Source organism: Dendronephthya gigantea, unplaced genomic scaffold (genome assembly GCF_004324835.1).
Source record: "Dendronephthya gigantea isolate DGI-Jeju-01 unplaced genomic scaffold, DenGig_1.0 000016F, whole genome shotgun sequence".
In the NCBI taxonomy this organism is placed as follows: Eukaryota; Metazoa; Cnidaria; class Anthozoa; order Malacalcyonacea; family Nephtheidae; genus Dendronephthya; species Dendronephthya gigantea.
In genome coordinates this window covers 1860966-1888083 of record NW_021163026.1, presented here as the reverse complement: position 1 = coordinate 1888083, position 27118 = coordinate 1860966, and the positions used below count along the sequence as shown (strand labels likewise).

Sequence of the window (27118 nt, the reverse complement as noted above, 5' to 3'; positions counted from 1 at the left end):
GAAACGGAAATAGTTGTAATACGTTGCTATGAAAGATTTTTATATCAAGAATAGAGGGCGGAGGCTGCTTTTAGATAAATTGAATTATTGAAACGATCACGGATATTGTTTATTTTTAAAAAAATATTGCAATTATTGAAAATTGAAATTGATCCACATCGTTGAACATGTAATGATGGGTTGTGACGCAACACAAAACCGCGCTTGAACTAGATGTTTTATTACTGTAAAACCGTATAAAATAATGATCCAAAGAAATTACTCAAAACATCTTTATCAAAACATTTGCATTTAAACACTGAGAGTTTGGTAAAGAGATCCTTTAGTTTATTTGATCGTTGCCCCCCGCCCCGCCTCCTTCCCCGCGCAAACGCGATGAATGGAATGTACACCGTAGAGTGATTCTTATACTGCATGTGCCCTGGGGCCCTAGGTGACCGGGTATTCGTACTCATTCCTCGGGCTTCTGTTCCTCCCGTAGCTTCCGTTCATCTTCCTCGACTTCTTTGAGTAAAGCCGCTGCATTTTTGTTCGTTGGCGCAGCTTGACGATACAGTTCCTTGGCCCGTTCCCAGTTTTTCTCCACGCCTAGACCATTGTAGTACATATTCCCCAAATTGATCTGCCAAATTTAAAATCAGTAAAAAACGTTTAAAGAATATACAAACCTACCTATTACATCTCCAGGTATTGAGGCATTTCACCTGTCTGACTCTGACCCTAGATCATTTTTCTTGTTTAAAAGTGAATGGATAGGTTTCATGTCTTACCTGAGCAAGTTCAAATCCTAGGTTTGCAGCTTTTTCAAAGTATTCTGCTGCTTTTTCCATATTGACATCAACTCCCTTCCCAGCAAAATACTGTGTTCCAACATTGTACATACCAATAGGATGGCCTTTCTCTGCGGCACTGACATGGTACTCGAAAGCTTTGGTCAAATCTTGTGTTACACCCTTTCCATAGGAATAGCAGTGAGCAAGAGAGAGTTCAGCAGTTGGGTCACCTAAGAAAGAAATACTTTGAGAAACTAGGTGTGAACTTGTCCCAAAAATGTAGCCATTTACAGGGATAGCCTAGCTCATACCCAACAGGGTTCATCACTCTTGTTTCCAGGTAATATATGCAAATTTCTTTTTATAATTTTTGCACAAGTTTGGTATCATTTGTTTACCTTTCTTTGCTCCAGTTTGAAAATATTGCAAAGCAAGTTTGTCATTTTGTTCAACAGCCTGACCATTAAGGTACATGTTTCCTGGAAGAGGAGATTTCATTGGGAAATTAAAAGAGCACGGATTGAGAATATATCATTGCAGATTCCCAATATACATCTCATGTATATAGAACCATCTTTTTACCTAACATACTGTGGGCCATGTCAACTCCGTTTTTTGCGCTTTTCTAGCAGAAAGAAGAACATCAATTTTGTGAAAGGTTTTGAACATTATGTTTTAGCAACAAATGCTTGCATCATAGTAAGCAGATAAAAACCTCATAAAGTTGAAAGGCAGTTTCAAAATCTTGGTCTAAGCCAATTCCATGATAGTACATACCTGCCAAGGCAAACTAGACAATGAGAGAGAATGGTAGAATAATGGATGGTATGGTACGGTATATATATATGGATAGTGACATTGCTGGTGTATGGAATGGTATGATTAGCGATGCGCATTGTATGTAGATGGTTGGTGATGATGAGTGTAGTTAGTGTATGGTAGTGTATGTATTGGTATATGGCATATTGGTATGGTATATTGGTATGGTATGGTATGGTATGGTATGGTATGGTATGGTATGGTATGGGATATTAGTATTGTATGGTATATGGTATGAGATATTGGTATGGTATGGGATATTAGTATTGTATGGTATATGGTATGGTATGAGATATTGGTATGGTATATGGTATGGCATATTGGAACTGTATGGTACTTAGGCTGCATATCTGCAAACTAAGAAAACCAATCCCATGGCATCTTATGGTATAGCTACAATACTTGTGCATATGGATGACCATCATTTGCAAGATCACGAAACAATTTTGCAGCTTCTAACAAGTCAGGATCGATACCAGTTCCTAAGAAAATGAGGATTCATTCAACACCAATCATAAATACACCTAACAATACAATTGACCTACTTCCAAGCAACTAACGAACCATTAAAAATACACACCTGATCGCAACATCTGTGCATATGTATACTTAGCATCTTCATTACCAGCCAAGGATGCCAGACGAAATAACGGAGCCCAAAAATCAATGGTATCTTCACCAACTGAATGTGATATACATTTGCTCAGTTTGGTAACAGAAATTAAATTGGCGCTGATCTACATAACCTGGAGTACCTACTTTGCTCAAAAACCAAGCCAACGCAAGAATTTACTACAAGACAAAATGATAGAGTACAATGAAATCTTTGATGGCTGGAAAAATCTCAACACTGCAAGTCAAAGCAATGTAAAATTCAAAATCGCAACCACAGATAACTATTAATACTATGTTTGGCTGCCTCAGTCACATCTGCAGATGACACAGCTCCCTCCCTGTGCTGACATAATAGGTCCAGTATTGTTAGTTGTTCTTGCAGCTTCTCCTCAGTTGCCGTTGGTGATTTGGATAAAATTTTCTCGACTTTTTCTCGCAACTCCTCACCTCCTACCACAACAAAAAATTGGATATGACGAGTGGAGAATTATCAGTGCCACTATTGCTTGAGTTATAGAAATGTCGAGGTGAAAACAAGTTCAATAGCTACCTGTTTTTGTGCAATACCTCTGTGCAGAATACCTCAAGGTCAGTCCTAAACGACCGTCTGGAATGGACCGTTCAATATGCGCACCAAAAGCGCATCCAATTTCGAAGTTCAGCGAGGTAAAACTCCTTTTTCGTAGGACTAAAGGATTTGAAAGCTGGAAATATGTACTAGTTCTGGTTACGTTATAGTTTCTATAAGTTACATTTTTAGCTAATACAGTTGAACATGGAAATAATCTAGAATTTCTACACGGTTTTAACAATTTTTGGCAAATTTTGGAAGCCATATTGGAGTTGGAGAACTTGAGAGGCTTGGAACTAGATAACTGACCTCAAAAGATACACTGGATTCATGTCATAATAAAATTTATTTCATTTAACACCACATTAATTAATGAACAGAGGATAATTATTCTTTTAAAACATCGCTTGTATATAAAAATTTCGATTTCGATTTCCAGTATTGCATCAAATAGCTCCAGTTTAAGTTAACGAAGGTGTTCATATTTCGTGTTTGACGTGTCTAAAATGAGATCTTCTCCAACGTTGATCTAGAGAGGAGTAAAAAGAAAATAAACGAAGCTCAAAAATTGATTTCTGCTTTTAAAGTGAAGCATTAGAAAGTAAAAAACAACTAAAAAAAGCCCACTCAAACCTTGCTTCCAGAATCCTATGTTCCAGACGTGTCTAAATAAAGTACGGAGTATTTCTGTTAACGCTGACCATCTTTTCATAGCGGTTTGTTAAAAATTTTTTTACTATCAATGATTGTATTAAACGAGCTCAGTCCTACCTTGAGGCTCTCCGTTTTAGCTTTCTTCAATTGTCCTTCGAGGTCGTGTATCTGAGCCTTGATGCCAGCGGTATTGTGCCACACTCGTATGTGTTTATCAGCCCCACCAGCAGAGGCAAAGAAATGACACGACGGATGCCAAGTCAAAGAACTGATGTCGTCTATAGAACCCAGGCAAATATTGTTAGGGATACAATATCCTATCCTATCATCCTTTGACCATCCTTATCATATCATGACCTCCTATTCAAGTATTTCTACGGACGTCACTATAACTAGAAACTACAGTCTGTCTAAATTGTGTTTTCCAGGGGCCGGTTGTATCAAGCCCGTTTAGCTTAAACGGTGGATAAGTCAAAATTAAATAACACTCTTACATCTCTCTTGAGTGAGTCAACTTGAATATTATGCACTGAATATGTAGTTGTAAACAGTATCTTTGTATTAAGGTTAAAAACATTTAGTTCGCTTGTCGAATAAAACGATAGACTTGCTTTCTATTTTCAACTTAACCACCGTTTAAGCTAAACGGGCTTGATACAACCGGCCCCTGAAGGCCTAGTAAAGATCGCATTTTTTCGATCCAGCAACTTTCAAAGCGAAGAAGAAAACTTAAACAAAAGTAAATCTATTCTTGCGCTATTTCTAAACAGTTTCCCCGTAGAAGTTTGCCATATTACCACAGGTCAAACCCCGGACTATATTTAGACAGGCCTGTCTTGAGGTCCAGTGGTTCTCAAAGACACGACTCACCAGAATGCACGTTTTCAAGCATTTCTTCTAATTCTCCTGTTGTTGTATTGAACACTCCAATGGAACGTCCCATACTAATTGCAACAACGTATGCATCAGGTGAGATTGCTATGAACATGTTATTGTGATGCCCCGAGTACACCCCTGTCATCAATAAGGAAGGATCTTGCCCTTTATTGTATTCCACTGGAAAAGAAACAAAATATTTCAAGTGTATCACTCTAAATCCTGCCTGTGCGTGATAATGATATCTATTAGCCAACGACTTTCATAGAATTTTTAAAAATTTGAGTGTCCAGTGCGGTTATCAGGTGCCATATCTAGTCAATTTTCATGCACTTCTTTCATCCCCCATTAAAACTTTCGCTTGTTAAGTCTTATCAAGGCACTAGACCAACCATAAAGGAAAATATGTACCCAACAATGTACCTGACTGATCCAACACTTACCATCAATATCCCAAATTTTCCACGTGCCATCTTTCGACACAGTTGCCATCCTGAAGAAAAGATGAACTGATAAGCTAAAGCGATGCTTACGTAGATTCACGTAGATTTCCTGCATTACTCTCAGAGACAAACCTGGTGCAATCAGCTGAGAAACTAAAATGATAAACACCAGCGCTGTGTCCTTTCAAATCCATCGCCCGCGACACCTGTAAAAAATACAAATAAAACCATCTGATTTATGCCTGCATAATAAAAACCTACGAGAACCCGCTGATGGCGACGATGAAAACAAGATGGAGGGCGTTCAGACAAAATGGTGGAAAATGTAAATGTTTAAAATACCTGCTTAAAATCTCCAGTCTTTGTGAATTCCACCTCGTAGAGTTTCACGTCTGATGTAAAACCTGTACAATTCAATATGACGAATATAATTTTCAATTCGACGCAAGAGAAACGAGAAAGCAAACTAAGTAACAACCAAAACAAGTGAGAAAACAAAACAGAAAGGAAATCAAAACTTCAAAAAACTCGCCTGCCGAAGCCACAAAGCGGCCACAAGGTGAAATACAAGCAAAGCTGTTGTTCACTTGATTTGTGTTCAGAGTCTCCAGAACTTCTCCTAGAGAGATCGGAGATGAAATGTTTTACAAGAGTGAGAATTACCCATACGGTCGTGCTCGTTCAAAATGGCGCTGTAATTGTGCAAAAGGTCCATATCACACCTTTGAGATTCCAAATGACGATTGTGGTATCGTTTGAGCAAGACATGATGAACTTCCCGGTGGCTGATACACCGACATTGATGATATCAGCCTTGTGCTGCTGGGGAAAGTCAAACTCCCCCGTCACGGTGTTTCCAGTTCCGTCGTGCTTTTTCTGAACTTTGAATACGCGTATCGTGTTCCCATTGGCCAGCGCAGAGATGAATGCTCTAACGGACAAAAATACACGTTGAAATCATTGCACTCCTGGAGCTGGTTGTATGATTAAAATTAATGCTTCCAAGATTATACGCGTTACATTTTGTCCAGATTAAGCGTATGATAAACGTAAGACATATCGCCTCTTGGCTGAATTTAATGGTTGTTAGAGCTGCTTTCCACTGTTGCGTTTTTAGCACCTACGTACAGGCACGTAAAAGTTTAAATGCTTCTAAATTTTTATTATTCAAAATCTAGCTCAACAAATGCGCGAAAACTAAGTTCTTTCGATTTATTCACTTAGCATTTTTAAAGATAACTTATTTAGACTTTTACGTGCGTGTACGTGCATATGAAAAATGTTAGTTAACCAATTTTTATATTTGTGTATAAAATTACATGAAATACGAGGTTAATTAGGATTTGATACTTTAAGACGGAGTTGGGAAATATTTATTAGAGGTTTAGGGCATTTTAAGTTTAAAAATGTTATTTGCCAACCTGAATTTTACTGGCTTCTCAACATCGCCACTGAAATTAAGATTAATTTTTAAATTGAGTTCGTTAGTTTAGTTTACAAATTAGGTTAAATATTACCACCTAACGTTTAATTTTGTTCAAAAGAATATAAATAGCTATATGGCTAGCTGAGCTGCAGACCAAGGGAAGCTTAAACCTCTATGCTTTTAGTAACCACAAACGTATTTTTTAGGCAAGCAGACATTTACTTTAGTGGTATTACAAAAATACACGAGGAACTACAAAAGTTAAATTGGTTGTGATCTTGTATTTTGATAGTAAACCTATACAATATTGATGATATCAATGAACATAAATGCAATCATATGATCATCGTATATCGTACGTGTACCTCGCATCTTGTGTGAGATTGATTTTTGTCGCATGATCCCACTCTACGTTACCACGAATATACCTATAAAGAAAAATAGCTGAGATGTTTATCCACCCTTTGAATGATCGCCGTTCGTTTGACTGCAAGATAATCAATATAGGTGAAAAGAACCAACTTATGATCTCTTTCATTAAAATCTTTAACACTCCACAGCCTTATCGTCCTATCTAAAAAAGAAAAGGCACAATAGATTAGTCCTCTTCAGTATAAGTCCTGCAACTTTCCATTGTCTTGTCATATTTAATTTTATTCTACCTGACGAAGTGGAACCTAACAATTTCCCGTTGTTCGTAAACTCTATATAAAGCACATCAGATGTATGTCCCTTAAGTATACACAATTGTTTCGGATGCTCGCTGGCTGCAACGCGTTTCGAATTTTTTGTAGGTGCCTTTTTGGAAACCTTCGAACTTTCGGCAGTATTGTTCTCTGCTTTGAGGTCTTCTACTTTGGTTTCGCTACGCGAATCGTTGCTAGCATCTTTCTTGCCCTTTTTCCCGCCAATGGAAAACACTAGGTACACTAGGAAGCCGCCAAACACGACGGTAACTAGCAGTATTACTGTGAATTGTACAATTCCTAAAGATTCTTCTTCGTCCGCCATATTGTAAACGTCAGCAAAATCACCGCTGACTTGATACGAGCGAGGGGCTCGTATTAAAATGCAGTATTGCTCCAGTTTTTATATTGCGCTCAGAAAGATGAAGATAATGGTAGATTTTGGATTTGGAACCCTTGACTTTGACAGAAATTGGAGTGTACAAATTAATCAAACAAACACAACTAAGAGATAAATCACATAGTCGAAGCGATCGCTCTAAAGCTCGCTGCCATTATTAATATTACATGGTTGTCTTACTTTGTAATTAGATTCGATTTAAATTTTAAAACAGCTAGCCGTACGGCCCCGTACTGATAATGCAAAAAACCAAAAGAACTTATCAATTCTTTACATATTTTGAGGTAAACCACTACGTATTATACAGGAAACCCAAATCTGTAGCTCACAAGAAAGCATATGCGAAAAGTAAATTATAATTGTTGCCTAATGGGCGATAGAGTTGGATAGACAATGCCCACTAATGATTTCCAAGCCAATTGCAGCTGCTAAATCTGTCAAACAATGAAAGTTTATTTCTTTAACTCACCGGCGGCAGACGAAATCAAGTACTTTCCATTGCTGCTAAACTCAATGCCATCAATATCTGTTTTATTTCCGTCCAATGTCGCGGCCAAAACTCCCTGAATTTCATCGTAATAGTTGTTTGAATTCAACGAGCTGTAGCCGTTTCGTCCGTTCGACAACATAGTTCCAAGCTTTCTTCACTTTAAAACCCTGGTTTTGTTTGTTCAGACTATTTTATCAGACTATTTTCGTACATCAATGGTTCACAAATTTGATGTTAGGCCTGAAAATATTCGAGTGCAAAAAAAAAACGCTGGCAGACGCTAGTCGATAGCCGTTTAAGTATGCAAAAATAATGCATCAAGTTTGTCAACTTCCTGATGGATATATACGCTTGGCGAAAAAAATCGACTATTTTACGGTTTTCAATTGGCTGAATGGTTGTATGTTTTGAAAAAGAAATTAAATTATAATAACAAATTATAATGCACTGTCCAAGCATATTAGTTTCAAGGGAAGACTCGATAAACTTGCTTTCAAAATCTCAGTGGGAAAAAGGTTGAATTCTTCAGTTCAATGTTATTGCTATTACTTGCAGATATTCTAAACCGATCGTACCGAGTTTTCACAGGAGTTTTCAGTGGAAATGCTTTACAGGTCTAACAGCACTGAGAGAAGAAAGAATATCTAATTTACAGGTGTCGAACAGGTGGTTTTACGGCGACAAATCGACAACAAGTTCCTTATTGTCCACAGATGCAGGTGCAGCTGACGGTATGTCGGTATCAGTGTTGCCAAGTCAGTTTTCCTAAAAATCCCAATATAGCTCCCAAAAAATCCCAAGATTCCCTATTTTCCCCCAAAAAAATCCCAAGATTTTTTTCATTAGTTCCCAGGTCCCCTCATCAGGCGAAGTGTTCAGCCATGCGCGTTAACCGAAGCCTGGCGAAATACTTGGTCTTGTATAAAGTATAAACGATAGGAAGAAACCTTCTCACTGATCTCATCACTTAACTGCTGTATACTCTGTATGGTATATTAAAATATTTAGTGAATAACAGTTATACCGAGCAGGCAGATTAATCAGTATTACAACTATCATTATTAAAACATTATCTTGTCTCTATTCTAAAAAATCCCAAGAAAAATCCCAAGGTCTTATTAAAAAAATAAAAATCCCAAAAAAATCCCAACAGCCTTAAAAAATCCCAAGATCTTGGGATAAAATCCCAAGGTTGGCAACACTGGTCGGTATATTTCCGTCAGAGATTCCTTCACATCATAGTGATCGAGAACATGACGTATCATGTAAAAGTATCGCCGGCTCGTTTCTTTCCGAAACAGAAAGTAAACAAAGAGACGCTGAAGAAGGAATATGGCGGACGAAAAGCCGAATATAACAAAGAAAATAATATATCCTGGCTCTGGAGATGAGCTCGAGTTTACTCCAGGATCTAAGGTACTTGATCTACTCGTCTACTAAAACATCCATAGTCTTTTCACTACTAAAACTGCGCACTGATTTTCAACTTGTCTTCAACTTCAGGCGACCTTCCACTTTAAGACATTTAAACTCACTAAAGACAAGGAAAGAAAGGAAATTGATTGCAGTAAAAAGCTTGGCCGACCTTTTGAACTTCTTATTGGCAAGCAGTTCAAACTTGTAGTATGGGAGGAGCTGATACGAAGCATGAGAGTTGGAGAAATATCGGAGTTTACCGTTGACAACTCGGTTGGTATTTTGATTTATCAGTATTTTTATTTTCACAGGGCGCTTACAATATTGTAGAGTGGTTCCTTGAGCACTTTATGACCTGGTTTCACCGCATAAGCACTATTATTATATCCACTTTAACAACTTGTCAACTGTCATTTTATATCTTATAGTTGGTTGAAAGTTATCCTTTTGTATCAAAGAATTTGAGAGATTATTCAGTCCAGCAAGGAGGTGGTCATCATCATGGACATGACCACAATGATGAGAAACACAAGCATCATTGTAGCATGGCTGCTTTCCAGGATCAAGGAACAGGTGAGATTCTCAAAAAAGTGTAATTAAAAGTGTAATTTCCTCCTGCAGTAACACTAGATCAATAAGAGATGATCCTTACTGGACCTCTAGGAAGAACAGTTTAGAACTGATAGAACTATCCAGTATAAATAAAGTTAGCTTAGTTTAGGTTTCCTCCTGCAGTAACACTAGATCAATAAGAGATGATCCTTACTGGACCTCTAGGAAGAACAGTTTAGAACTGATAGAACTATCCAGTATAAATACAGTTTGTTTAGTTTAGGTTTCCTCCTGCAGTGACACTGGATCAATAAGAGATGATCCTTACTGGACCTCTAGGAAGAACAACAGTTTAGAACTGAAAGATTTCTTCATATTCTTTAAGGCTACAAAGATCTTGATGAGCTTGTGAACGAAAAGCCAGACCTCATCTTTGAAATCCATCTTGAGAAGTTCCAAAAACAAGGTGACTATGAAAAGGAGGCTTGGCAGATGGATGAGAAAGAAAAACTTGAAGTTCTACCAAAATATAAGGAAGAAGGTAACAAGTTATTCAAGGAGAAAAAGTATGAAGAAGCTGCACAGAAATATAGCGAGGCTTTGGGCTGCCTTGAACAGCTTTGCTTGCGTGAAAAACCAAAAGATGATGCCTGGAATGAACTAAACCAAAAGAAACTACCGTTTTTATTAAATTTTGCACAGTGCAAACTTAGTTTAGGTGAATACTATGAGGTGATTCGTCACACAACTACAGTCCTAACTAGTATTGATCCAGATAATGTCAAAGCTCTATTCAGGAGGGCAAAAGCTCATGTTGGTTGCTGGAATCCCAAAGAAGCAAGGCAGGATTTTGAACGTGTTATGGAACTAGATAAGAGCTTGGTGAAAACAGTTAAAAAGGAACTTGAGCAATTAGATAAGAAAGAGAATGAGCATAAGGAAGAATATAAGAAGAAATTAAAAGGATTATTTCCTTGAGAAATTAGTAGAGTTTATAATTGCTATTTAAAGTGTTTTTAAAAACATTTTTATTGTATAAGACTGTGACAAATATGAGAAATTGGGACAGGAAAAAGTCCAACATTTTAATAATTTAAAAAATTTTAAAACAACACTTTGCATTTTAAGAATAATCTGAGTATAAAACTAGATCGTATATTTTTTCACTCAATGTTTTAAAGTCACTGTGTTTTCTTGTTAACTCGACTTGCATCTGATTGATCTTCGCAATGACTTGACGCTTTTGTTTCTGAATATGTTGGCTTTCTTCTGCAGACATCTGAAGCACAAGACGGTATTGCTGACTCAGCAATTGTGAATTTTTCTTACACTCGTTAATAAGATCTTGATACGTCGGTCTGGGCTCAGGCAGCCGGGCTATCTCTGTGCGACCAACGACTTTTTTAACGCTTTCCAAATCTGTTTCCCTGACCCCTTTTACTCTCATAAAGTGCAGCACCAATGGGCTATGCCCTAGTATATTGAACTGGACTTTATGGAAGTCTGGACCGCTTCCTGCAGGATGGGACTTATAGGTCTCAGAGCTTTGTCCAGGGGAAGGGGATCTTGCTTTACTCTTCTCAGAAGGGGATACTCGCTCATTCTCTAAGATACCATCAATGTCAAAAGACAATGTTTTTGGAATGAGTGATTTCCTAGCTTCCTCGGAATTTTGAAATCCCGCTGGTTCCAATTCCTCTAGTTGCCAGGTTTCCCATATCATAGGCCGAGGACGGACGCCCGATATCCACTCAAAGATGGTGTCAGTCAAAGTGGCTTTAAAAGGGTTGCCAAATATTTTATACGAATCTGGGAATGCCTCGCAGAAGCCAGCATACAAAGCTTGTGCCAGGCAGTCGGGGTAGTGGTGGAAGAATCGATCCTTGTATGCCGTTGGGATATGGAAAAAGAGTGCAACAAAACTATCGGAAATACGTGAGAATATCACATCTTTGGATTGTTTTGGTTCAAACAGTTGGCAAAATATCCACCAAAATGAATCTTGAAACACTGCAACAGATGCTTCGGATAAAATCGCCTTTTTCCAAACATTCCTAAAAGGTTGTGGGAAATTTTGAATTTTGGTGACTTTGTTTAGGAGTTGTTGAGATTCCAAGTTTCTTGGTAATGGCGTAAGCTCGTTTGGTGTGAAACCAAAATATGTTGTGTTCTCAACTGTTTTAGCTTTGCGATTCTGAGCTTCCTTCTCTTGGGATTTCCTTGCTGACTCCAAGACGTTCGATTCATCATTGCTTCTATAATGCCTGACTAAAGCCACAGGTGTTACAACTTTCTTCTCCGCATCAGCTTGCTGATCATTTTGATCATTTACCTCTTCATCCTGTTGTGGAGTTATCTGAAAATAGAAAAAAAGTTTATCGAAACAATGATAGTCAGCTGCAAATTTCGTGAAGTTATTTTCACTGACCTCAATATTGAAAATCTTGGATGCATAAAAGTTAACTTTCTTTTCTAATTCTTCAATTTGTTTCAAGACTTCATCCAAAATGCTAAGGTCAAGCGGTGCATGAGCTGCTAGAGCGTTGATAATATCTTCAAGTGTACCAGTTCCCACATCTTCCGGTGTTAAATTAAGTCTGTCTTCCTCTTCCAATTTTATAGGCCATGTAACATAACCCATTCTTGCAAGCCATTCGTCCGCAGTTTTTGGCAGCGGGCTGGATTCTTCGCTCTCCTCTCCCTCCTCTAGCTCTTCCCCATTTTGCTCTGCGTAATCCGATAAAAAAGCGTCAATTCTGCGGTCCATTTTAATGCAAAATAATTGTACATTTGAAGAAAACTGATTTCCTCGCTCTCTTTTGCGAGGCCATTTTGAATATCGCGAATCACGACATCACCGTCACCATGGCTACGAATCGCGCACGTCGATTGGTTAGAAATCGCGCTGTTTTTAACCAATAGAAAACCATTTTGGGTTTTAAACACTATCACAGAATAGACATTATACCATAAGGCTCACCCCTTTTAGTATTCAATTTGTGTCTTGCTCACGCAATCCTGGTGCGTGTAGGAACTTTTTCATGGGGGTACAAACTTCCTGCACATACCAGGATGGCGCCGGAATTGCGTACAATGACGCGTGCGCTTCTGAAAAATTTCGGACACGAAAACATTAGCAAAATCCAAAGAGTGAGGCTTGTGGTATAATGTCTATTTTGGTATATGTAAAGTTGACCACGAGGTCTTGTGCTGAACGGCTATGGTTATTTAATTCATCTTTTTCTCACGTTGTTTTAATGGTCAAATTTTTTGTCCTATGTAAAATTTTCAACATATTTGGTGCTCATATAAAAACAATCAATATAACCAATGTTTGGTTATAGTGTCAAATATTTTGACATGGATAACGATGTTGGTTAAATGGTCTAATTCTGGTCCTATGTAACTAATCACTCGTTCAGATCTATCCAACGATAAAAAAATCGCATATGAAATCACAGCAAAAACATTAAACAATATAACCATGCTTTGGTTATGATGTCAAATATTTTGAAATGGATAACCACGCTGTTTTAATGGTCAAATGCTTGTCCAATGTAAAGTTTCCAGCATGTTTGGCGCTCATATACAAACATTAAACAATATAACCATGCTTTGGTTATGATGTCAAATATTTTGAAATGGATAACCACGCTGTTTTAATGGTCAAATGCTTGTCCTATGTAAAGTTTCCAGCATGTTTGGCGCTCATATACAAACATTAAACAATATAACCATGCTTTGGTTATGATGTCAAATATTTTGAAATGGATAACCACGCTGTTTTAATGGTCAAATGCTTGTCCTATGTAAAGTTTCCAGCATGTTTGGCGCTCATATACAAAAATTAAACAATATAACCATGCTTTGGTTATGATGTCAAATATTTTGAAATGGATAACCACGCTGTTTTAATGGTCAAATGCTTGTCCAATGTAAAGTTTCCAGCATGTTTGGCGCTCATATACAAACATTAAACAGTATAACGATGCTTTGGTTATGATCTCAAATTTTTGGAAATGGATAACCACGCTGTTTTAATGGTCAAATGCTTGTCCTATGTAAAGTTTCCAGCATGTTTGGCGCTCATATACAAACATTAAACATATAACGATGCTTTGGTTATGATGTCAAATTTTTGGAAATGGATAACCACGCTGTTTTAATGGTCAAATGCTTGTCCTATGTAAAGTTTCCAGCATGTTTGGCGCTCATATACAAACATTAAACAGTATAACGATGCTTTGGTTATGATCTCAAATTTTGGAAATGGATAACCACGCTGTTTTAATGGTCAAATGCTTGTCCTATGCAAAGTTTCCAGCATGTTTGGCGCTCATATACAAACATTAAACAATATAACGATGCTTTGGTTATGATGTCAAATTTTTGGAAATGGATAACCACGCTGTTTTAATGGTCAAATGCTTGTCCTATGTAAAGTTTCCAGCATGTTTGGCGCTCATATACAAACATTAGACAATATAACCATGCTTTGGTTATGATGTCAAATATTTTGAAATGGATAACCACGCAGTTTTAATGGTCAAATGCTTGTCCAATGTAAAGTTGCAAGCATATTTGGTACTTATATACAAACATTAAACAATATAACCATGCTTTGGTTATGATGTCAAATATTTTGACATGGATAACCACGCTGTTTTAATGGTCAAATGCTTGTCCAATGTAAAGTTGCAAGCATATTTGGTACTTATATACAAACATTAAACAATATAACCATGCTTTGGTTATGATGTCAAATATTTTGAAATGGATAACCACACTGGTTGAATGGTCTAATCCTAGTCCTATGTAAAGTTGCAAGCATGTTTCGTGTTGATATAGAAACATGCTTTGGTTATGTCAAATTTTTTGATATAGGCAAACGATCTTTTAGTGGTCAAATGTTTGTCCTATTACCAAGGAATGTCTGTAATTGCATCTTCATTAGCTGTGTTCATTACAACATTAAACATCACACGTCTTCTTTATCATGAAATGCTCATCAACGATTAACAATACTCGACCACTTTTGTCGGTGAACTGCCTTGCGCCGGAAATTCTGCGGTCTCCAAAATTCTGCTTTTCTTGTAGTTTGGAATGGGACGAAATCTTAATTTTAGCAGCTTGTCATGTAAAATTAAGTTAAAATGGCTAATAATTATAGATCTAGGCTTTGTTGCCGATGAAGAACAGTTTATACCCTGAAGGAGAGCAATACAGTGTACCAGGAATTGAACCCAGTAACCGTGTGCACAGTCAGATTCCATCAATTTAAGTTCACTTTGAAGTCTTAACCCACAAAATAAATGCCTATTGGTTTGGAAAACATTCCTATAACTTTGTATCGAATGTAGTTATGTAGATCAACGTGAAATGGGGTTAACACGACATTTTGTAAATTTTAGGAAATGAATCCGGAGAGAAGTTAAATTTTGAATGGAAAACCAACCATAAACGCGGTTCCGAACACACGGACACTGTTTTTATTACGAGGGAAACCAGAGTTCCTGGAGGAAAACCCTCACCGAAAGACCGAAAGACCGAAAGCCGGAAGCGAACACAAAGTACACAAGTTTTTTCAGATTTTATTAAAGCATTGTCATGTGTTACAAAGCGTGTGTGTATATTTAGCTATTGAAATCAAGAGACATGGAGACGGATAATTTTTCTACTTTTATTTTACTTTTACATATATAATAATAATGTACAAATATATCAATTGGGATGCAAAATATTTACATATGAAGAAGGTGTAAGATGTGCACTTTAAGTTTGGCATGCTTTATTGAAAGTGTGAAAGTCTTTTACACTGTGTTTGTGTATTGACCAGTGAAACATGCATGTATATCTATGTGTATAGCTGTATGCAAGTGTCGTGTATATTTTATTCTACAAAGACTTATACACCCAATCCAGTTTGAGAACCGACTAAGGCAGAGTATATATAACTTAGTTTAATTCAGAGCATTTTGATTCAGGGTATTTCAAAGCCCTCGATCGTCGAAAAACTAAAACTATTCTTCTGACAAATCATAGGCAGTGTTCTCCTAACGGTTTTTCGTTTTGAAACTTTGTAGCTTTATTATTTCAAGGATTTATTAGGTTAAGATGTTTCATGAACATTTTGAAAACTTCGGCGTATAGCTGAAGCAAGCTGCCCCGTATATGAAAACAGCAAAAAAAGAAAAATTTTCCTTGAAAAATTGACTGCACATTTTTTAAGCTAAGGCATAAAGCCAAAGCACGCTGCTCTTATAGAAACAGGATTTCAAAAAATATCTTATTGACAAATTGACTACATTTTTGGAGCCTAAACATATAGTCAGGAAGGCTGCCGACGTGAAAGGTAGTATACTGAGTACAAATCTCTTAATTTCTTAATTCTTAGAGGTGAAAAATATAACCAAATTAAGATTTAGCCAAAGCAAGCTCCCCTTTGAAAAAACAGCACCGAGTAGAATTTTTTTGTCTGAGAAACTGATAGCACACTTTTAGAGCCAAGGCATATAGCCAAAGCAAGCTGCCCTTTAAAGAAACAGCGCTGAGTAGAAATCTTTTGTCTGAGAAACTGATAAAACACTTTTAGAGCCAAGGCATATAGCCAAAGCAAGCTGCCCTTATAGGAACAGCGATGAAAATAACACTGCAACGTTATTAGATATCCCAAGATACCTGCTAACACTTCGAACCACTCAGCAAGGTTAAACAGTACAGACAAAAAGTGGCGCCTTACTTTTCATAAGCACTGCTCAACGATGCTAGGTGATTAGAAATCTCACAGAGACCTTGGAAAAATAATAAAGTTACAATGCCACTGCCCATGTTGTCTCTTAATCTGTTTTTAACTAAAGTAAGAATGACGCTCCCTCCCCATTTCAAGTATAAATTCACAATCATTAAGAGCATGTTTTATTTTTCATGTGTATAAATTTTGTTAGTAAGTGTGCGTTAATCAGATTGCATAGTTTGATGTATTTCAGATTTATAGGAAGACAGTATGTGCTTTAAATATTTCTGAAAATAATTAGTCTTGCTGATAAACAAGAGAAAAGAGGGAGAACCTAGAAGAAGCCTATTGGATTATGTCTGCCATTAGAGGCTGTTGTTTGCATAGTTTTTGCATATGTTTGTTCATGTGTTATATGTATTATTATATGTAAACAACTAAGTATGGTAATATGTTTTAACTATATACATTCGTACTACAGTATTTATCAATTACAAAATATGGTAAGACAGTTGAATAATGGTATATTTACAACTCATAATTTTACAATCGATATTTCCGAAAGCCGCATGTGGCCGGGTAAGACTATTTCAATAGGACAAGAGCCGAAAGAGACAGATGGAAGCAAGAAAGAACCTACGGGATTATGTTTGCCATTTGAGGCTATAATTTGTATGCGTGTACTGTACAAAATAGTGTTTCTCTTATAATATTACAGTTTACATTCGTAGCCGTAAATCACCCAAGAATAGCGTTCCGAGAGATGGAACAAGGTAAGAACCTATGGGATTATGTTTGCCATTTGAGGCTATAATTTGTATGCGTGTACTGTACAAAATAGTGTTTCTCTTATAATATTACAGTGTACATTCGTAGCCGTAAATCACCCAAGAATAGCGTTCCGAGAGATGGAACAAGGTAAGAACCTATGGGATTATGTTTGCCATTTGAGGCTATAATTGTATATGCGTATATATTGTGCAAAACAGTGTTTTTCTTATAATATTACAATCTACATTCGTAGCCGCAAATTAACTAATAGCGTTCCGAGAGATGGAACAAGAACCTATGGGATTATGTTTGCCATTTGAGGCTGTGATTAATGTTCGTGTGTCTGGCGTTTTAAGCCATTTCGTATATGAAAATTTATGTTTTAATTAAAGTTGTGACATATAATCCTAGTTTGAACATGCAACTTTATCAACCTAAACCTTAGCGCGTAGCCCTAAGCGCAGCGCGTTGCCCTTAAGCGCAAAGCCGGATCCTATGGCCGAATTTATTTACTCACATGCAAATTAATTTAAACATGCATCATGCATTAGCTATGTTCCTGGTGGCCAGAACCTAAGTAACAGAATAACTTTATGGTTTAAAGAACATCGCGACCCTTTAAGACGAGCAATGAACTTCTGCTTTGCAGAAGAATTGCTCGTAGACCACGCATTTTTCGTGCGAAATCACATCCTAACCCTAGCATGCACATTTTTTGACCACCAGGCTACTCTAACCTTCAACGATGTCGGGGAACATCGCCAATTTACGCTGCTGTTTGACGTCGTATCGTATTGTGTCGTTTTGGCGTGGTTTTAGCGTCGTTTTGGCGTCGTTTGGCGTCGTTTTGGCGTCGATCATAGCTCCACAGAGGCGGGTGATTTATATTTTATCAACCTGAAATAGAATTTAAAATAAGAATAAGAAACCAATTTTTAACATATGGGGAAGATTGAAGAATAAAAACTGTACATAATATAATGCAGGAGGGTGAACTACGCCCGAACATTACACATAGGCACACCCTCTATGATTGAGGAGGGGAGCGTGGTGAAACTTTTAAAGCGAAGCTCCGCTATAGATACAGCAATTCAGCCATCGTTGTTCGTCCTAAGGTTCCTATGTTCGCTCTAAATCTAAAATGGGCAATCGCTTAATACTTACATTTTAATTTGAACAGGTTAATCTTTGTTTCAAATGGCTTTGACTCGCTCAATCTCTCTCTACCTGAAGTAAAACAAAGCAATACTTGTTATAGACGGTGATATCCGCAAGTTATTCCATAAAACAAACTTAAATGTTAGGAGAAAACACGCGTTGATATAGCTACTTCTCCCGTGTATGTGAATTAAATAGAAACGAATAGATATGTACCTGTTCATTTCAGCAACTATCAGACGAGCAGCTTCGGACTTGCTGTCTCATTAAACGAGAGTCATCTCGGACAATTTCAGCCGTTATCGATGGCGAATTTCTTGCCCACGGTATTTTTTTTAGTTTGACTTTAGCTCTTATAACTCTGCCTGAAAAGAGTAGAAGGCAATGTTAGTTTTCCGCAAAGCCTTTAGAACTTAATTGAAAGATATAATTTGCTAGGTTGGTGGTTATAGGATTCAGCTGGTTGAGCTGGACTGCGCGGCATCAAAACGTCCGCAAATTCACATGGATTTTAGCACGTGTATTAATTACCTTTTTCATTTCACCAATAAGCTCCGAGAAAAAGCTAGTCGTGCCCTCTCTTCAAAGGCGAGTTATCTTGAGCTATTTCAGCCACAATTTATCGGTCATCAATCTCTTGTTCACGAATTTCATCGTCAAGCTTGGCTCTCAGTCGTCAGAATCTTGTCTGCAATGAATAAAAAGCAACGTTAGTGTTATAAGGACAATTTCAAATCGAACACAAGGCGAATAAACCCGGATTTTTGGGCATTACACGTGGTGAAGTTGGACCACGTTGCTGAAATATTCGCCCAAAATCTCTCACTAAAGCAAGCTGATAATCGTAAAGAAAAAGGCATATCAGTACCTGTTTTTCACACTAACGACAACGGCACAGCGCCACAAAGATACTAAACTTCTCTTCTGTAAAAAGACGTTATCATTGATAGCGATTTCAGACGAAATTTTGAGCATTAGAAGTGACTTGTCTTTATGCTTTGAAGACCAGCGCCCAAATGAAGCCTCGAACAGGTTGCATGGTATATGACTAATAAATTAGCCCAACATTGTTATAAGCGGGCCTTTGTTTGTTTTAACTGGGGAAACAAAGATTATGTTAATTTGGCTTATTTTTATCCAGTAATCTACGAGTAATCTTGCCTCAAATTTGAACCTGAGCTAGATCATTTCCATTTTGTCCGCTCCAGTGCTCCTTGCGATGAAGAATAAAGCCAAGCTATTGGCTGACAGACCCGTCCTGACAGCTCAGATTTAAATAATATGATTAATTCGTCTTCTGAGCACGGAATGATTGACATAAAAATTGAAAGCTTTTGTTATTTGAAAGCCTATTACAATACAATAAAATCAATCAAAACTTTTGTTAGTGGTACTAAAGCTACATTTCCACTTGCAAAGAATTGGCGAAATATTTGCATTTGAAATGCAGTCAAGCTGAATTAATTTCCTTGTTTTCTCAAAGTTACCCAAACGCTTACATTTATCGATATACTTTGGTCAAGTTTGACTTGCCCAGGTTCAGCTTAGATTTGAACCATCGGCTTACCACTTGGCAGACCAGGCCACGAGATCTTGGCTGAACTGCGATGGTTATTTAATTGACATTATACTTCTCTCGAAAGTCGAAGGTCAGAAGGAAGGAGAGTTAAGACCAGATTCGAACCATCAACTTACCACTTGGAAGACCATTGTCTTCCCCACAAGACTACGAGATCCTTCGCTGAACGACTATGGTTATTTAATTTACTTTATACTTTTCTCGAAGGTCATAAAGAAAAAGAGTTAAGACCAGATTCGAACCATCGACTTTCCACTTGGAGACCATTGTCTTCACCACTAGACTACGAGATCCTTCGCTGAACGGCTATGGTTATTTAATTTACTTTATCCTTTTCTCGAAGGTCATAAGGAAAAGACTTAAGACCAGATCCGAAACACCAACTTACCTCTTGGAAGACCATTGTCTTCACCACTAGACTACGAGATCTTGTGCTGAACGAAAATGGTTATTTATGTTATTTTATACTTTTCTCGAAGGTCAGAAGGAAAAAGAGTTAAGAGCAGATTCGAACCACCAACTTGCCACTTGGATGACCATAGTGTTCACCACTAGACCACGAGATCTTGTGCCGGACGACTATGGTTATTTAATTTATTTCATATCTTTGTCGAAGATCATAATGAAAAGAGTTTAGCTTAGACTCGAACCATCGACTTAACACTTGGAAGACCATTGTGTTCACCACTAGACTACGAAATCATGTGCTAAACGGCTATGGTTATTTAATTTACTTTATCCTTTTCTGGAAGGTCATAAGAAAAAAGAGTTAAGACCAGATTCGAACCATCAACTTACCACTTGGAAGACCATTGTCTTCACCACTAGACTACGAGCTCTGGTGCTGAACGGCTGTGGTTGTTTCATTTACTTTATCCTTTTCTCCAAGGTCATAAGCAAAAAGAGTTAAGACCAGATCCGAACCATCAACTTACCACTTGGAAAACCATTGCCTTCACCACTAGACTACGAGACCCTATGCTGAACGACTATGGTTATTTAATTTACTTGATATTTTTCTCGAAGGTCATAAGAAAAAAGAGTTAAGAACAGATTCGAACCATCAATTTACCAATTGGAAGACCATTGTCTTCACCACTAGACTACGAGATCTTGTGCTGAACGGCTATGGTTATTTAATTTACTTTATAATTTTCTCGAAGCTCATAAGGAAAAAGAGTTAAGCTCAGATTCGAACCATCAACTTACCCCTTGGGAGACCATGGTCTCCACCACTAGACTACGAGTATTTTGGCTGAACGGCTATGGTTATTTAATTTACTTTATATTTTTCTCGAAGGTTATAAGGAAAAAGAATTAAGCTTTGGTTCGAACCATCAACTTGCTACTTAGAAGACCTTTGTCTTCACCACTAGACTACGAGATTTTGAGGTGAAATGCTATGGTTATTTAATTTACTTTATCCTTTTCTTGAAGGTCATAATGAAAAACAGTTGTGCTTGAGCTCGAACGCAGCAAAATTGCAGGTGTAGACGGGCATTTGGCGACATCGTTCACTACCCTGAGTTAGGGTAGAGAATAATACAATGTATTACTGAACCCTGTAATTTTTTTGGCTAATTTAGTGAGCGTGTGCGGGAGTGCCTGACTGCGCATGCTTGGCAAGTGCCTGAAATGTTCTGATATGGCTTGGATTTCTTGATGAGCTTCGACAGTCGAAACTTTACAATATCGTCATTTATATAGAAATTTACGCCCTTGCAGATAAATTGCAGATTTGCTAATACATTCAATCTCAGGCATTGTCTAGCATGCGCACTAAAAAGTGGGACACTAGTTCCGGCCAGTTCCGGCTCTGTATCGCTGTATCTATTATTTACTCTGTGTTTAAAGGTCTATGGGAATCCGCAGTACTTTTGTCCAGTTTGCCTTTTCTCTATACTTCATATACACATGGTTTGTTTTGATCAGAAAAATTCAAAATTGTAGTTTTCGAAGAGAAATTTACGATCAAACAAAACGATGTCGGCTAAAATAACAGACACGTTTGCTGTCGTAAAGAAATCAGAGGCAGTTAAAAAGAAGACTACTCCAAGAAAGTCTAAAGATCAGGTTAAAACGAACGCTGATCAAAAGCCTAAAGGTAAGAAAGCACTCGGGCGAAACTAGGCAAATTTGGGCGAGTTTGAACGTGATTAAAACACAATTTTCTTTTTAACGATCTTCGTTTTTCTTGGCCTTAAATCTGACATCGCATTCATCATGGAGAAACTAGGACCTGCTAGGTTTATGATTAAACTATTGTCTGGTTAATTACACTTAAAATTGTATAAAATACTTCATGTTAATGGCTAACCTGACTGTATATTTTTATCATTTGTATATGACTTGATGTAGCTTTCGTATTGTATTGTAGTATATCCCGCGGCAAAAGATGTCTCGGATTTGAAAATTCTTCGCAATTTTGATCTGAGATGCGAATTCGGACCATGTATAGGTTTGTAGAAATGGATTAGGAGAGTTCATTAAGGGTTAAAATATATATATTATATCTATGATTGCCATTTTATTTCACTTTATCAGCCTGTTAAGGCATTTTAAAAATATTCACTCAGGAATCTCGAGATTAGAGAGATGGACCAGAGCTGAGACGTATGATCTTAATCCCCCTGAAGAAGTAAAGAAAATTATCGAAGAACATCCAAACGATGACAAATTCACACAATGGTTGGTATTAACCGTATTATACATGATTAATGTTCACCCCTGCCAGGGGGGGTGTACATATGAGCAATGCTGAAACTATTGCCATCTCTACAATTACTCATGTCAAATATATTTTCAGTTTATGGTATGACGAGGAACTCATATGAACGAGATGCTGCAACCTTTTTAAATTCTGGTTTTACAACAAGTGCAACTTGATGACAAGCCAGGAAATCCACAATGTGTATAAAATGCACTGGATTGATATTTTAAAGCAATATAGGTTGTGATGTTTTAGTACCGAAATCAGTGCCATCATTGGTGCTGAGGGTGACTGTATCTAGATAGACAAGCAACTGTTTTAGATTTTGAAATTATGTACATATAAATACAGTTGAGATGAATACACGTATGTATGAACACCAGGTACACCGTCTTGTTCGATCATGCTACACTCATAGCAACCGTGGTTGTCTGTTGTATCTTTTTATAACACCCTAGGCTGCAGAGGGGTAGTTTTGTCTGAGAACAAGAATAGCGTTTAGCATTTCCACATCCGTGTGCAGCGCACATCACTGGCTCTGAAGTAGGACTGAAAGAGAAGACAGGTTACTTTTGATGTTTCAGACTTTCAGATGCATGCTTTTGACAAAAATCAAGTATGATTTACCTTCTAGGAACTCCCCTTTTGAACGGCACATCCATGTCAACAGGAAAAGATATGGAAATGCCATTTTTGTTGTTCAAATACATAACCCGCGGTACATCTGCCTTTTGAATACGCTTTTGTTTCTCAACTTCTTTCCTGGATTTCACTTGTTTTTTCAAGAGTCTTTCAATTGTTTGTGCCTGAAATAAAAGCTCTTAAAATGAGAACATGCTTACTGTATCTATTATATCATATTTGAGACATAATATATATCACATAATATATATCACATTATATATATATATATATATTTATATATATATATATATATATATATATATATATATATGTTTAAAAATTTGTAATCCAGGCATATTTGTTTATCAATGAATGTTCTCCGGATTTAAAATTGTAATAAATAAATAAAAAACAATTTTAAATCCGGAGAACATTCATTGATAAATATATATATATATATAAATATATTATATATATATATATATATATATATATCACATTTGATATTCTAAATTGAAGATAGCCATGACTTACTTTATTTTCTTCAATCTGTTTCTCCATTTGTTGTTTTCTTTTCTTTGCTCGTTGTTTCCGCCGTTTCACTGCCTCCTCAGAGTTCTCATCCTTTTTCCTCACTAGAAATACAATGAATAAAAGAAAACTAATATTTTCCCCTGCCAAATCAAGAAAGAATGTTTTGTCAACAAAGTCCCTTACAACAACTCCTTACAAATAAACTCATACCTGTTGGTAGTTCCACCAGCTCATTTTCACCTTGTATTTCATGACCCAACATTGCTCGCTAAAGAAAAGGATAACTTAGACCTAATGCTGACAGTCAAAACAAGAGAGAACAACATGCACTGATACTGACCTGTCTTGCTGTCATCATGCTGGTATCTATTTCCTGTTTCAACCTCCCAAAATCATCAAGTTCCCCAGCCTCTAATGCATCAAGCCAGTCTTCTTCCTCCTGACTGGAAAAATTTCATTTGAAGAAAGGTTTTAGAATTTTTACACCCAAACCAATAGACAAATAGCTAAGAATTGCAGAGTACAAAGATTTATCATTTTTAGAAAAAATACTCTAGGATCAATCAAGCTTTGATGCCAAAACAAGTAGTCTGTTGTACTATAAGGTGATCTCAAAACAACCTGGATTGACAGAGATAGGAAATACTTATAGTGTAGGTAAAACAATCATAGCAGAACCAGCAGATTTTGATTGTTTGAAGTATTTTTAGAAAGAAACTAGTTAAATGAGTCTTCTAAGTTCTCATGATGCAAGCTCTACTCACTCTTCAGTATTTTTCAAGTCTTGTACGTCGCATGAATCATCCTCCGCTTGCCATGGTTCATCAACCCACGCTGTTGTGAGTTGTTCTGGTTTCGAGCTCTGCTTGGCTGCTTTACTGCCAGATATCTCCGTCACTGGACTTATCGTTGGAACCCTGAAACAAAGAACTCCCGAGTCATAATCCTGAAAACATTCTCAAAGCAAAATCATCGATTTCCTCCAGTGAAACAGCCATGAAATACGTAGACTGCTGTTGAATATCAAGCCAGACATCCCAACCCTTACTCTTTAGTTGTCAAAGTTCTTCCACCCAACTTTATTTTTAATTTTAGGGATGATCTTCCTTCATCTTTTTCCCTTTCTTTTTTCTTTCGTTTCTTTTTCTTTGGTGACTCAATTTCTCCAACACTCTCACTCTCAGTCACATCGCGTTTTCTCTTGTGTTTCTTATGCTTGTGTTTGTGCTTCTTCTTAGGTGAACTCGAGCCCTCTGTTGTTTCAACAACTACAAACATCAAAAAATGCCCTTCATTTTTGTATTCTCTGTAATTTTGCATGGCAAACCACAAAATAACAACCAGTTTGAAGATACACAACACATATAAGCGGGTTGAAAGTTTTGCAGTATTAAATATACGTCGTATACATGCAAACATATTTGCAGAACTGCAGTAAAAAATTATATAGGTTAAAACTTAAATATAGGTTTGAAAACCGCTTGATTTTAAAAGACTAAACCACTATCCATATAGCATTATACCAATATTTCGAAACACAATACCTCTTAAATCGTCATCGCTTGTAATTTGGTTCTTCCTTCCCATCGTAAAACGCTGTTTAACTCGTTTAAAACTTCATTTTTACTTTTTCCTGGATTTCACATTGGCGGCCATATTGGATGACGTCATGCGCTGACCACTGAGCTATATATAGCATAGACAGTTAACTGAACTGAAATAAGAAATCTAACAAATATATAGTCTAAAATACATAAAAAAATCTCCAAAAAAAAAATTCAACCTTAGAGATGCACTGATTATCTACTTTATTTGACCGCAAACTTTGAAGCGAAGACAAAACCTTTTAGTTTTGCTTATGGTACATAAAGTGTTCAAATTTTTATTATTATTGTCCAATCTGTTCCTCTGCTATTTTTAAAAATGTCTACATTTCTTATTCACTGTTAAACAGTGTAAATGTCATCTAACGTTATTCTGATTCTTCACCGAATGCTTTTAGAATAGGCTGTTTCAAGACAGCCTTCCAAAGGCTTTATCATCTTGTGGGCATATTGGAAATTTCATCAAATCTTACACCAGCAATTCTATCCACTTCTGTCATCCTTTTTTTACACAAATTCCAATCAACTAGCTCGTTTAAATGGTTTTTCCATAATTTGTAATGTTCTGAACAAAGCGCTGCTTGAGTGAACGCAATCTATCGGCTCACCAACTTCAACATAACCCATCTTTCTGAAGAATACGACAGCCTTCATTGCACTTTCGATCCTGATGGTTGCAGGTGATTGATACCATAGGAGCTGCTCCATTTTATGCAATATCTGTCTTCCATATCCTATACCCTGTAGGGAGGTTATCAGAAGAGTTAGTTAGGCATTTGATGCAAGGCTATTAGTAGATGGTGCTATGCTGCTTCTTGATAAAGTACCTGGTAATCTTTCAAGACAAAGAGAAAATTAATCCAGTGGTACAAATCTACATCTTGTGGATTGTCGCTGACAAAAATCTTCTGAGGACGTGCACATGCAACACTCACAACATCTAAAAAGGAGCATTCATTATTCATGCGAGGGGGTAGCATGTGAAAATCAGGGCATCCTCAAAAAAATTAATACACTGGAGGGGAACCCCACATCCCTCCTCTTACTGGGTATCCACCCCACTGGCATAAAACTGCACTTTATAGTATTAAGTATAAGGTTTTGATCTAAGGCCTGCTATATCGTTAATTGTGCAAAATTCTACCTGTTTTCTGTCCAGGGCCACCAGAGACTCTACCAAACAGCACCACATCGTTCTCCCCAGGTTCCAACGACTCTCCACTCACCCCACGGGCGACTTGACGAAATATACGCAAGGTTTTTGAATTGTATTTTTCGCTGCTTACTGTAAATGCACTAGAATGTACAAAGATATGTATTATCTCACTAAAATTTAATGGGAAATGCATCTATAAAGTACCTGGTTTTGTCCATTTGTTCACAATATATCTCGTGCCCAGACTTCTCACCAGGCTCCGAGGCTCGGATTATTGGGATCAGCAGTGACGGACGGCGGAATTACGCATCCTGTTTCCCGAGCCTGCGGATGCATGTTGATCGATGAACGGAGAAATGAATCGAGACGTTTAGTTTTGGTTTCCTCCTGTAGTAACACTGGATCAATAAGAAATGTTACTTACTGCACCTTTAGGAAGAACAGTTTAGAACTGAACTGATAGAGCTATCCAGTATAAATAAAGTTAGTTTAGTTTAGGTTTCCTCCTGTAGTAACACTGGATCAATA

At 37.2% G+C, this 27118-nt stretch overlaps 7 protein-coding genes and 1 long non-coding RNA gene across 12 annotated transcripts; 2 read left to right on the top strand and 6 right to left on the bottom strand.

Annotated features, from left to right (window-relative positions):
- Positions 1-17: 17 nt before the first annotated feature.
- On the bottom strand, positions 18-2329 carry LOC114520680 (secretory immunoglobulin A-binding protein EsiB-like; the record flags this gene model as incomplete). Its single annotated transcript, XM_028541001.1, has 7 exons — positions 18-622; positions 771-1003; positions 1172-1252; positions 1356-1398; positions 1489-1563; positions 1995-2074; positions 2173-2329. Coding segments are annotated over 7 exons (840 nt in total), but the record flags the coding sequence as incomplete, so codon positions are not given.
- A 943-nt stretch (positions 2330-3272) lies between these two features.
- LOC114520631 (transducin beta-like protein 2) lies at positions 3273-8070 on the bottom strand. 4 transcript variants are annotated; one of them, XM_028540944.1, is made up of 13 exons: positions 7733-8070; positions 6700-6751; positions 6543-6605; positions 6173-6202; positions 5474-5682; positions 5284-5370; positions 5094-5155; positions 4884-4957; positions 4752-4801; positions 4303-4488; positions 3550-3710; positions 3412-3443; positions 3273-3307 (listed from the first exon to the last, which is right to left on the bottom strand). In XM_028540944.1, exons 1-13 carry the CDS (start codon positions 7890-7892, stop codon positions 3280-3282), a joined length of 1194 nt encoding a protein of 397 aa, XP_028396745.1. In that variant the 5' UTR covers positions 7893-8070; the 3' UTR covers positions 3273-3279. The 4 variants fall into 4 exon arrangements, with proteins under 4 accessions (XP_028396745.1, XP_028396741.1, XP_028396746.1 ...); XM_028540940.1 differs by lacking the exon at positions 7733-8070 and adding an exon at positions 6840-7659; XM_028540945.1 differs by lacking the exon at positions 6173-6202.
- Positions 8071-9052: 982 nt separating this feature from the next.
- Positions 9053-10843, top strand: LOC114520639 (AH receptor-interacting protein-like). The gene is made up of 4 exons (XM_028540955.1): positions 9053-9169; positions 9257-9442; positions 9598-9742; positions 10107-10843. Exons 1-4 carry the CDS (start codon positions 9086-9088, stop codon positions 10697-10699), a joined length of 1008 nt encoding a protein of 335 aa, XP_028396756.1. The 5' UTR covers positions 9053-9085; the 3' UTR covers positions 10700-10843.
- Positions 10770-12542, bottom strand: LOC114520638 (protein FAM227B-like). The gene is made up of 2 exons (XM_028540954.1): positions 12150-12542; positions 10770-12077 (listed from the first exon to the last, which is right to left on the bottom strand). The coding sequence occupies exons 1-2, from the start codon at positions 12486-12488 to the stop codon at positions 10845-10847; spliced, it is 1572 nt and encodes a 523-aa protein (XP_028396755.1). The 5' UTR covers positions 12489-12542; the 3' UTR covers positions 10770-10844.
- Positions 12543-17888: 5346 nt separating this feature from the next.
- LOC114520329 lies at positions 17889-18733 on the bottom strand. The gene is made up of 3 exons (XR_003686682.1): positions 18600-18733; positions 18390-18452; positions 17889-18122 (listed from the first exon to the last, which is right to left on the bottom strand). It is a non-coding gene; the product is annotated as an uncharacterized LOC114520329 (long non-coding RNA).
- A 3164-nt stretch (positions 18734-21897) lies between these two features.
- LOC114520481 (DNA polymerase delta subunit 4-like) lies at positions 21898-22860 on the top strand. Its single transcript, XM_028540759.1, has 4 exons — positions 21898-22066; positions 22340-22420; positions 22539-22650; positions 22769-22860. Exons 1-4 carry the CDS (start codon positions 21946-21948, stop codon positions 22794-22796), a joined length of 342 nt encoding a protein of 113 aa, XP_028396560.1. The 5' UTR covers positions 21898-21945; the 3' UTR covers positions 22797-22860.
- A 190-nt stretch (positions 22861-23050) lies between these two features.
- LOC114520480 (INO80 complex subunit B-like) lies at positions 23051-25485 on the bottom strand. The gene is made up of 8 exons (XM_028540758.1): positions 25375-25485; positions 24879-25098; positions 24595-24747; positions 24171-24273; positions 24041-24098; positions 23831-23931; positions 23300-23478; positions 23051-23221 (listed from the first exon to the last, which is right to left on the bottom strand). The coding sequence occupies exons 1-8, from the start codon at positions 25415-25417 to the stop codon at positions 23074-23076; spliced, it is 1005 nt and encodes a 334-aa protein (XP_028396559.1). The 5' UTR covers positions 25418-25485; the 3' UTR covers positions 23051-23073.
- Positions 25486-25631: 146 nt separating this feature from the next.
- On the bottom strand, positions 25632-27020 carry LOC114520600. Of its 2 annotated transcripts, XM_028540907.1 has the most exons (4): positions 26795-27020; positions 26579-26730; positions 26262-26374; positions 25632-26175 (listed from the first exon to the last, which is right to left on the bottom strand). In XM_028540907.1, exons 1-4 carry the CDS (start codon positions 26806-26808, stop codon positions 25957-25959), a joined length of 498 nt encoding a protein of 165 aa, XP_028396708.1. In that variant the 5' UTR covers positions 26809-27020; the 3' UTR covers positions 25632-25956. The 2 variants fall into 2 exon arrangements, with proteins under 2 accessions (XP_028396708.1, XP_028396707.1); XM_028540906.1 differs by lacking the exon at positions 26795-27020 and having other exon boundaries at positions 26579-26785.
- Between the last annotated feature and the right edge of the window lie 98 nt (positions 27021-27118).